The 11,190-nt window shown below is 33.3% G+C and overlaps 2 protein-coding genes across 2 annotated transcripts; one reads left to right on the plus strand and one right to left on the minus strand.

Annotated features, from left to right (window-relative positions):
• The first annotated feature begins 880 nt into the window (after nucleotides 1-880).
• LOC8265664 (chaperonin CPN60-2, mitochondrial) lies at nucleotides 881-5,233 on the plus strand. Its single transcript, XM_002518125.4, has 16 exons — nucleotides 881-1,088; nucleotides 1,374-1,398; nucleotides 1,526-1,657; nucleotides 1,887-2,046; nucleotides 2,191-2,462; nucleotides 2,710-2,814; nucleotides 2,962-3,048; nucleotides 3,162-3,251; nucleotides 3,364-3,444; nucleotides 3,537-3,683; nucleotides 3,771-3,866; nucleotides 4,031-4,130; nucleotides 4,208-4,311; nucleotides 4,426-4,531; nucleotides 4,636-4,714; nucleotides 4,879-5,233. The coding sequence occupies exons 1-16, from the start codon at nucleotides 1,051-1,053 to the stop codon at nucleotides 4,979-4,981; spliced, it is 1,725 nt and encodes a 574-aa protein (XP_002518171.1). The 5' UTR covers nucleotides 881-1,050; the 3' UTR covers nucleotides 4,982-5,233.
• Nucleotides 5,234-5,796: 563 nt separating this feature from the next.
• Nucleotides 5,797-9,145, minus strand: LOC8265663 (PHD finger protein ING1). The gene is made up of 7 exons (XM_015718572.3): nucleotides 8,826-9,145; nucleotides 8,366-8,437; nucleotides 7,450-7,637; nucleotides 6,993-7,056; nucleotides 6,742-6,847; nucleotides 6,151-6,316; nucleotides 5,797-6,041 (listed from the first exon to the last, which is right to left on the minus strand). The coding sequence occupies exons 1-7, from the start codon at nucleotides 8,851-8,853 to the stop codon at nucleotides 5,931-5,933; spliced, it is 735 nt and encodes a 244-aa protein (XP_015574058.2). The 5' UTR covers nucleotides 8,854-9,145; the 3' UTR covers nucleotides 5,797-5,930.
• Nucleotides 9,146-11,190: the final 2,045 nt, after the last annotated feature.

The raw sequence follows: 11,190 nt of genomic DNA on the forward strand, positions 1-11,190 counted from the left end.
AAAAGTATAAAAAAATATTATAGTATTTTAGATGTATATTAAATCGTATAAATTTTTAATATTTTTTAAAAACTGTCTATAAATAAAATATAAATATATAAATAAAAAATTATATATCAATTATAAATACACATTTTTAATAACTTGACTTTTATGTATATTTGGTAAAAAGAATGTTTTGACAATTAAAAATTTATCTCATTTTTTATTTTCATTAGTTTAAGAAAATCTATCTTAATTTGACAAAGAATTATATTGAGTGAAGTTGATATTGAATTAAAAGAATTTAAGGATTAAATGTTTAAAATGGTTTGGCTTTATAATAAAAAATGGATTTTGCTGTTCAAATTTAGCAATCATATTAGCATGTTTACGGACATCAAGTATTTAGACCTATCAATTATAAATATAAACCTATTCTATTGATTTGGATCTTTTTTCCTATTAATTAACAGAAATAATATTATTTACAACACATAATTATATTTTATTATGTGCAGGGGATTTTTTTTAGTGTAAATCTTATTTTATTAAAATATAAAATAAAAATAATAAATAGAGCAAATTATCACATGACCACAAATCAAATCTAAATATTTACGTTAATCTTATTAATTAAAGAAGAAAATAAAGAAGAATATAACATTTAAAATGAATTAATCTATCAAAACAATTTCCGATTGGTATTAAATATTTTTAAAAATTGGCTATCTTTCACAATTTTTATTTTCTAAAACTAGTATGAAAATGCCAAATTTTTTTTTAAAGAAAGGTTAATATACATGAATATTAATTCTTAAGAAATTAACATATAACGGTTTTTATTTAATGAAAAAGAAAAAGAACACAAAACCCTAAACCCTAGAACAAGAACTAGAAGCTGCCTTTGGTCCTTCTAGAGTCTTCTGTTTATAATTACAAAAGCACCTTGCTCTCTTTCATTTTCAGCCCTCCTGTGAATACGCACACACACTTTCTCTGTCGTTAGTTCATTCATTTTCCTTCTCTTTTCTAACTCCAAAAATCTCTGCAATTTAATACGCATAAATCATGTATCGTTTCGCCTCTAGCCTTGCTTCTAAAGCTCGGTACTTTCTCTTCCTTCTTCCCTGGAATTGGGTTTTGATTGGTTTCCCCATTTATCCTTGTCCTGATCGTAATAGACTATTTTTTTTTCACTGTAACTGTTCAAATTTAACTTGAACTAGAAAAACCAGTAAACTTTAATTAGTTTTGAAATGGCATTATCTCAGTTCTTTCTTGTATTATTGCACTTCATTTCCTGTTAGCCAAAACAAAGCTCAATTATGTGATTATCATTTGGTATATTAATGGGTTTCTAATATTTATATTTTCTTGTTTTTGATGTACAGGATCGCTAGGAATAGCACCCATCAGGTTAGTTCTAGTGATTACATTTATTCTATTAAAGACATGATTACATTTTTTATTTTATTTGTTTCTGGGCTTAGATTTATTACTCTAAAATCTTTTTTGAGAAGAAAAATGGTCTTTGGTGTTATAGATTGGAAGTAGACTGAGCTGGAGCAGAAACTATGCTGCCAAAGATATCAAATTTGGGGTGGAAGCTAGGGCTTTAATGCTTAAGGGTGTTGAAGAGCTTGCAGAAGCTGTGAAAGTCACAATGGGTCCTAAGGTACAACATCCAATCTCGCTGTTCATTATGTTATTTGTTATTAGTTGATTTATCTAGATGCAACAATTGAGTGGAGGAGAAAGTTAGAATCTATTTCCTGGAGTGTTGGCATCTGACTCAGTTATGTTATGTGTTCCATTGACTGAGTGTTATAGATCTTGACTTATGTGATAAGTTAACTGATTACCATTTTATATCTATTGGCTGATAAGCAATATGTTGTTGGTAGGGGCGCAATGTGGTTATTGAACAAAGCTTTGGTGCCCCCAAAGTGACAAAGGATGGTGTGACTGTTGCGAAGAGCATTGAATTCAAAGATAAAATCAAGAATATTGGTGCTAGCCTTGTGAAGCAGGTTGCTAATGCAACTAATGATGTTGCAGGCGATGGTAAGGTTTTGCCTTCATATGATGTTTGTCTAGTTATTTTTGCCAAGCGCAATTGTTGTTAGATCTGGTGTTTTATGAAATTATGAAATTTGTGCCCACACTACTCTTTGACTTGGTGATATTGACCCTTCTGCATGCTTGCAGGGACCACTTGTGCTACAGTTCTTACTCGAGCTATATTCACAGAAGGATGCAAGTCAGTTGCAGCAGGAATGAATGCAATGGACCTAAGACGTGGTATAAGCATGGCTGTTGATGCTGTTGTTACTAACTTGAAGAGCAGGGCGCGAATGATCAGCACATCTGAAGAAATTGCACAAGTTGGTACAATATCTGCAAATGGGGAGAGAGAAATTGGTGAGTTAATTGCGAAGGCCATGGAGAAGGTTGGCAAAGAGGGAGTTATCACAATCCAAGTAAGCTGAATCTTGTTGACACGTCTTGTGGACTTCCTATAGTTTTTCTATTTCCAAATTCTTAAAAGAGGTCTCTGTACTTTAACCTTGACAGACAATGGCGTCATTTAATTATTTTGGACTTAATACATGTTTCTTCTTTTTGATTGGAGTTCTAGGCAGGGGTTCCACGGACCACCGCTTTGTCTTTCATATTTCAATTGTTTCGGAAGCTCTCTGTCTTAAATTACGTCTAATAATTTTGCAGGATGGGAAGACATTATATAATGAGTTGGAAGTTGTTGAGGGAATGAAGTTGGACAGGGGTTACATATCCCCTTATTTCATCACGAATCAGAAAAACCAAAAATGTGTAAGCCTTTAGTTCTTCTCACTCAAACTCGGAGCAGTATATTTAAACCTTTGTCTCATCTACATGACTGGAAATTGCAATAAATAGTTTCTTTTAGTCATCATGTCCGTGTGGATAATTGACCTCAGACTTGCTTTGTTTTTACAGGAATTGGACGATCCTCTCATTTTGATCCATGAGAAAAAGATCTCAAGCATAAATGCTGTGGTGAAAGTATTGGAGTTGGCTTTGAAGGTGAGTTGCTTTTCTGTTGAGAAAATAGAATAGGAGCATATGTCGAATCCGTCGGAGGTTTGCTCAATGGTGGCTGTATATAGTTGACAAGAATTTTTCTGATCTTTGTTTAGAGACAAAGGCCCTTGTTGATAATTGCCGAAGATGTGGAAAGTGAAGCGCTGGCAACCCTTATTCTAAACAAGCTTCGTGCTGGAATTAAGGTTTGATTTGTATTACTGTGCATGATATGAATCTTCTTCAGTTGACTTAAGATTGCAAATTGGATTCGGAATTTATATATATTAAAGCATTGTGAGATATGTTTTACTTTAGGTATGTGCCATAAAAGCTCCTGGATTTGGAGAGAACCGAAAGGCTGGACTCCAGGATCTTGCTGTCCTCACAGGGGGTCAGGTGAATTTACTTGTGCAAATATGTTTAAGTTCTTGCTTTCATACTTTATAATGTGGTTGTCATGACCAGAATCCATTACTGCTGTTTTGCAGGTCATAACTGAAGAACTTGGCCTCAATCTTGAGAAGGTTGATTTGGATATGCTTGGCAGTTGCAAAAAGGTTACAGTGTCAAAAGATGATACCGTTGTTCTTGATGGTGCTGGAGAGAAGAAGGACATTGAGGAAAGATGCGAACAGGTATATATCATGTCATTGCTGAACATTCTTAGGACATCCTTCCATGCCATTGTAAATCCTGGTTGACATCCGTTGTGGTAATAACAGATAAGATCTACAATAGAATTAAGCACTTCTGACTATGACAAAGAGAAGTTGCAAGAAAGATTGGCAAAGCTTTCTGGTGGTGTTGCTGTACTTAAGGTTCGTGATCATTCTTTAATGATGTTACTTTTATATGTTCTCCTGTCAACAGAAAAGTACTCTGAGCTGGTCTAGTCCTTGTAGCTTCTAACTGGGTCAGACTCTGATACAGTATTTCTTTGTAATGAGCTGGGGTAACACCAATTAAAATTTGATTGTCACAGATTGGTGGAGCTAGTGAAGCTGAAGTTGGTGAAAAGAAAGATAGGGTCACAGATGCTCTAAATGCAACAAAGGCAGCTGTAGAAGAGGGTATCGTACCAGGTAATTTTTTGTCTTAACTTCTTCATATTAGTGAAATTTAGAAGTGGTGAGCAAGTCTTTAATGTCTCCATTCACAGGTGGTGGTGTTGCTCTTCTTTATGCCACAAAAGAGTTGGAAAAGTTGCAGACTGCCAACTTTGACCAAAAGATTGGTGTCCAAATCATTCAAAATGCTCTGAAGGTTGTGTTGCATGAATTATATATGATTTCTAAAGTTCTGGATATATCCCAAATGCTTTATATTTAGATTAGATGGTGTCCTTTGCTTATGTCTTACATTGAACTTTAATTGCAGACTCCAGTACATACAATTGCAAGTAATGCAGGAGTTGAGGGAGCTGTCGTTGTTGGCAAGTTATTGGAGCAGGACAATTACGATCTTGGCTATGATGCTGCTAAAGGTCAGTGATGCTTTCTTGCTTGGTGTTTGTTTCTGTGTTGGTGAGCGGCATACTATAATACTCATATATGTACTAAAATTGAGTTGTTTGTGTTGCATTTCCAGGTGAATATGTGGATATGGTGAAAGCAGGGATCATTGACCCACTGAAAGTGATTAGAACTGCTTTGGTTGATGCCGCAAGGTGATGATTCATAGAAACTTATATTTAATTTGTGCTCTCTTACTTTGCTACTAGCTCCATATCCAAGTCTTGTTTCTGCTTGTGTATTATAATATATATATATATATATTTTTTATAAAAAAAGGTCATATCAATTAGAAATTTATGCCGTCTTTTGCTTGCAGTGTATCATCATTGATGACAACAACTGAAGCTGTTGTATCTGAACTTCCAAAGGATGAGAGTGCTGCTCCAGCAATGCCTCCTGGCATGGGCATGGATTACTGATCATGAGATTCGTGAAGTTCACCAAAATCCACACAAACAGAGAACTGAGTTTTTCCTTTTTCTTTTATCTTAGGCGAGTCATTGATGTGAAGGTCCAAAGGCATCCATCCATGTAATCATAGTGAGATCTGCAAATTGTAGGGTGTAGTTTCGGGGATTGGATAATTCAAGATCTTGAATTTTTGTTTGATAGGGAATGTAATGCCGCCTTTAAATCCTCCCCTAATAAAAACCAATTTTATCCTTTGTTAACTGCTGTGATGGCACAAACATTTTATACCTCTGGTGTTTCTTATCCACTATTTTTCAGCCTATAGAAAGATGGTTGCAAATAATTTATCCTTCTTGAATTGAAAGAAAAGCAAAGTATTTAGAGGGGTACCTTGAATTTGAGGCTTGAAATGCTGTGATCATTGATGCTAGAAACGAGCGTTTTCTCACCATCCTTCAGAGATGGCATTTCACTTATGTTAAGGGGCTCTAAATATGTAGTGCCAATGATGCAGTGATCATCCAACAGAAGTAGCTTTTACAACAAGTCTTATCTTTCGAACTTCTCTAACTACTGGGTATAAATCAGCTGAAATCACTAATATGCATATCAACAGAAAGAAGACGATTTTATTGCGATAACCAAATTGGAGAACTTCAAAGATTTCTGTCGGAAATTGAAAAAATAGAATTAGAAAGCATTAATGTTTTTTTTTTCTTTTTTTTTTTATATATATATAAATTGTTTTTTTGAACCTGCTTTTAAAAAATACTAATTTAATTTTTACAATAAAAAAGTACTAATTTAATTTTCAAAATTTAGAAAATAAAATAAAATAGAAATTAAGGTTGGAAAAACCTCAACGCCAAACTACATATCCATAGCATAGCTACTCAGGTCCATTACATCATAGCTATACAGATTCATAAAACAGATTCCCTGGACAAAGATCTAAGGTCATCTGCCCTTCCGACGATTCTTCAAAGCAGCACAATCTGAACAGTACCATTTTCCTTTTGGTTGTTCTTTCAGACCAACACAGCCAAAATGAAACCATTCTATGGTGCACTGTATAAAACAGAAAGCTTTCATCAAATTGCAGGTCTGAATAGATGATTAGACACATTTTGGGAAAGAGGCTTTGAATAGAACGAATAAAAGGAATTCGATCACATACATTAGGATTATCGCAAGCTACCATCTCCCCATAGCTAACTTGCTGGCAGAAACAGTAGGTTGGTTCATTCGGATCCACTGGACAATCTAATTCCATACCAGTAGGATTTGCAGACGTTGCTGCTGTTGCTGCTTCTGTCACTGCTGATGCTGTAGCCAGGCGCGTTCTGCGTATATATTGCCAATAGCCAATTATACACCTCATCCAAAAGTACAAAGCCAGCTTAGTTCATACAGAATCTAGAGATAATGGGATAAAAGTTTAATTACTTGAGAGAGGGCAATTTGAAAACTTCCCCTCCCTCACATGTGTGTGTGCACATGCTAACTTGTATATGAGTTATGTTCTCTCATGCCCACAGATGCATGGTACACGAGCACATTTGTAAATACAAGCTGGAATGATCATGTGCAAGTACATATGTTATGTGTTTGCAGGCACACAAAACCACCATGAGTTAAACAGTGTTTTGATTCCATTGTTTACAGTGGTTTCAAGAAAGAAACAGTAAATTTCAAGACTGATCTAGTTATTTTATGCCAATAATCAATCAGGAAATGATATTAAAGCATAATTAGAAGGAATGGGTACTTTTTACGCCCTCCTCTGCCGCCCTCACCACTCCTTCCAGTTTTAGCACTGCCGTCAAGACTTGAGCTGGGCAATGCAGTTGCTGTAGCACTTTCTCTTTCTCTTTCTATCAGAGAACACAGTATAACATACAGTTAGGAAATACAAATAAAACAATGTGGAGATAACTATGCGATCATGAATCATGAATTATAAACCTGCTGAGATATCTACAGGGACAACTTTTACTAAGGTTAAAAGATGTAAATTACCACGTCGAAGCTCTTCGTCAAACTTCTTTAGATATTGATCAAGCTGTTGTATATGTGCATCTACCTAAAGCAAGACCAGGACATCCATGGTTAACAAGACTATACTATCTAAAATTAGGACAGCATTGAAGACAGAGTCATGGACATAAACAAGGAGATGGATTCAGCACTTAAATCCTGCAGTAACACTCCATTAAGAAGGAATAACTTTTTCTGAGTGTGATGAGAAGACAAACCATGAACTAAAAAATTCTATCAAACTATAATCCATTCAACAATCTGAACACGCAAAAGATTGGACTTAATATATCAACAAATTACATAGATATTATCTTTTTCACAGAAAAGTCCTGGATTGATAACAATGTATACATGAATGAAATAAACTTAGGTAACACAATCACCTGCCTCAAATGTTGCATTTATCTGAAAAATGAAAGCAGGATGTTAGACATACCAAATCATATGCTTGAACAGCCAATGTGACCTTTTCATCTGCAATCCTGATGCTATGCTTTTGTTCATCAAGTGCATCATCTGAGAATCTGATAAGTGAGGTATCTGGTGTAATATTTCCAGCTTTAACTCCCCGCTTAATATCCTCTATTTCTCGTTCACAACGTTGTTCATTCTGTCGTTGGATTTCTATTCATACACATTAAATGAAAAATAAAAAGGTTGTGCTTGACAATAGGATATTTAGTTATAAAGCACACACGCAAAAACCTTAAATTTCCTATTCCTGCACCACAAAGTGGGGGAATGAAGAAAACTGGAAAATATGAATGTACAAGGATAACACGTTGAGCAGAACACAAACACATAAGCAAACATAGAGACAGATACAAAAGATGTATTACAAAGCAATGTCTGACACAAACACAGAGACAGACAAATACAATTTTCTCTATCCCATTCTCAAACACGAAGCCTTGATTGAAATGATAGGTTTAGTCTGACACAAGCACACATACACCACACATAGAACAGATATGGATTTAACAATGCATGATCAAGAAATCATATATTGGTACTATAATACCATATCTTTGCAAACAGAAGTCAACATGAAATTACTCCAAACATAGTAGCATAGCATGAGGATGATGTTGTTATCCTATATGATAGAAAATCCGTCTGTACTTGGCCAAACCAACAACAAGGGCAAAGGTTACACATTTGATATGATCTTTCAACTATTTAACTTTAATCATAAATTCTTTATCCATATGAAATCAGATGACTACAAGGAACTCAATTACTATAATAATAAAACACACTAAAATATTGATACTTGAAACAGAGAAAATAAATCAATGAGAGAAAAATGATATTATTGTCCCTAAAAATTTATAATTCAGTAAAAGGCATACCCTGCAAACTTTTATCTAGATCGCGTAACAATGCGTACTTCTTCTGCAGAATATTAGGCAATGATTCCAGGTCTGCACAATGCAATCAATTCACAATCATTCAATAGTTAAAAATAGCAAACAAAAAATAGCATTACAGTAATCGATGAATGATAAAACAACGAATCCTTTTGCCATTCATTTGTTATTGAGTCTCAATAAGTGTATAAACGACTATCAGAAAACAAATGCAGGCAACTATTCCTTTAAATCTTACCTTTTTAGCTTATGTATCTTTATCCGACATTCTGATTCTTAAAGGAACCGGCATTTAAAAATATAATAAAAAATTTACCGTCTTTCTAATTTTACCTCAATTGAGCAACTAATGTAAAAGGAACAGAATTGATATATATAAAAAAAAAGGTTGCTTTGAACATATGGATATTCGAAACAATCATGAAGAGAGAGAGGAACTTACTTGCTTGAAACTCATCGAGAAAGGACATGATTGGGGAAATTAGGGTTTTGAATTGGGGATAAGATGATATAATGATATTTGATTGTGTGAAAGTTTAAATTTAAGTTAATTTAAATTCTTCAGGTAAAGTTTGTGAGAGGCTCTAGAAATTGGAAAACTAATCTCTCTGCAACTGCCACTTGTATTGATTCTGATTCTTCCCGCCACAGCTGTGATTTGGTAAGACCACAAATAATGTCTGTAAAAAAAGTTTGCACGCTGCGTGTACAACACCGTTTTAAGGAAACCCCGTTCTTTCTTCGAGCAGAAGGTAGAAAAATCGACCGCTAACTCGAGCGAAAAAGTGAATTCACACGCTATTAGTCGACAGTGAAAATCAAACTTTAATGCCTGAATTTATATTTTCATTTTTTTTCTGCATATTATTCAATATATTCATTGAATCGAAAATTTAAGACTCAAGTAAAATAAAATGAAAATTGGTTAGTTAATTGTAATTTAAGGTAATAATTAAGGACTTAATTATCTAACACTTTTGCCTTTTTTTTTTTCTTTTTTTTTTTCCTTTTCATATTCTGCAGTGTTTTGCTTCTCAAAGAAGTGTTCATTGTTTCTTTTTCTAGGGAGAAAACTTAGAAAAACTTAAAATTGATATTTTAGTATTCTACTTAAATTTTATTTGGATTCTATGTCTAGTCAGAGTTCAATGCATATTAATCGCTGGTCAAAATATTAGTGACGTAATTTGTTTCAAGAATTATTATAAAAGCGTTAATAGAATATTAGACGTTGTGGTCGTTCTATTCGTTCTGATGATTAAATTAACAATTTTTTTTTTAAAAATATGAAAAAATTGTATTATAAATGTATGGTATACTAGACGGATGGTCTTGTAACCATGCATTTATACATGCCTTCGCAATATCCTATTCATACTCGGAATGAAAGGGTATGTATAAGAAATTTCTTATTCTTCTTAAATTAGTCTTACATAATAAAAAACCTTATTTGAATTGTATTAAGATTAGTTTTGTGTTCGATTCGTAAGATATGAACTTGGTCAAATCTGATTTACTCGGCATAATCTTTTCGATCTATTATGATCAGTTATCCCATGCGAAACATTTTAAAATTTGAATAAAAAGACACTAAATTGATATAATAAAATATATCTTAAATAATTTTAAATATATTTTTAATATTTAATTTCAATTAAAATTTAAGTGGAGAAAAATGATTTTTATAATTAAGTTCATGAACTTACAAGAAGAAAACAATAATAATAATAATAATAATAATACTTTCTTTACACATTTAAGTCTGTTATAAAAGAAAATGCTGGATCTTGGACGAGGGACAAATTAAAATAAGTAATTCGGATGATATAACCATGACTACTGAAACGATTGGGTAGTAATAAGGCTAACAGCTTTTGAAAATAGTCTCGAGCACCTCACATCCAACGGTCCTCACTTGCATTCTCTTCCACTCTTTTAAAATAGAATTACGATTTCCCGCAAGTGAAGAGCATGGGACCCCACACGGTCTAGAAGGGAGGACGAACATGAAATGTCCAAATTTAAAAGTCAAAACTATAGACCTAATTTCCTTGTCCTTGCCTTGCTTGTCTCTTCTACCTCCATCACTTTAATCAACTTCATCAAAATCCTTATTTATCACCCTTTTCTCCATTTCTTTTCTTTTTCTTGTTTATTTGGATCCATCAATTACTTCCATATCTTCCTTTCCAATCACTTTCTTATCAACGCCTTCCATTATATTTTTACTTTTTCCTTTCCCTTACCATGAGTTTGAAACAAAGAAAATGAAAAAGAAAGATGAAACATGAATTATAGATCAATTATGCCATCTCCGAAACTACTTAAAAATAAGAAAAAGATAGATGGCATAAAATAAGGTTAGATCATTTTGAGTATTGATATATATTTTAAAATTTTCATTCATTTCAATTAGAATTTAGTCATTCACTGTGTATGAAAATTCTCACTAAACATGGTTAAAGCACCCAACTCATAATTGAAATTCTTCGATTTCTTTCAAAATCATATGAGTATTCATCATCTTAATACCTTCCATGGATAATGCACGTGTGTGGAAAAAACTGTATACAATTCGACGTCCTCTAACAATGGATTGTTAATGGGGTGCAAATTGGCGATGGTCTAAACTAATTGAAATATATATACATATATATGCTTAGTCAATAAAGCATTTATCATCTTAAGAAGTTAAAGAGAATTCATCATTCATTGGAGATGAGATTTATGCATGGAAGTAACTTGGAGATATGTAAGTAAACTCCTTTTAAGTTTCAATCGGCTAAAATATGTTTAGAATGTGAAAA

The sequence above is a fragment of the Ricinus communis genome, chromosome 9 (assembly GCF_019578655.1).
Source record: "Ricinus communis isolate WT05 ecotype wild-type chromosome 9, ASM1957865v1, whole genome shotgun sequence".
Classification (NCBI taxonomy): Eukaryota; Viridiplantae; Streptophyta; class Magnoliopsida; order Malpighiales; family Euphorbiaceae; genus Ricinus; species Ricinus communis.

What these genes read in the sequence shown, in the direction of transcription:
- LOC8265664 (XM_002518125.4), top strand. Translation starts at nt 1,051, where the DNA reads ATGTATCGTTTCGCCTCTAGCCTTGCTTCTAAAGCTCG. An exon ending in AAGTCACAATGGGTCCTAAG is followed by an intron (nt 1,658 to 1,886) that starts GTACAACATCCA and finishes TGTTGTTGGTAG; the next exon opens with GGGCGCAATGTGGTTATTGA. An exon ending in AGGGAGTTATCACAATCCAA is followed by an intron (nt 2,463 to 2,709) that starts GTAAGCTGAATC and finishes ATAATTTTGCAG; the next exon opens with GATGGGAAGACATTATATAA.
- LOC8265663 (XM_015718572.3), bottom strand. Translation starts at nt 8,853, where the DNA reads ATGTCCTTTCTCGATGAGTTTCAAGCAA. An exon ending in TCTAGATAAAAGTTTGCAGG is followed by an intron (nt 7,638 to 8,365) that starts GTATGCCTTTTA and finishes GTGTATGAATAG; the next exon opens with AAATCCAACGACAGAATGAA. An exon ending in TGACGAAGAGCTTCGACGTG is followed by an intron (nt 6,848 to 6,992) that starts GTAATTTACATC and finishes GTTCTCTGATAG; the next exon opens with AAAGAGAAAGAGAAAGTGCT.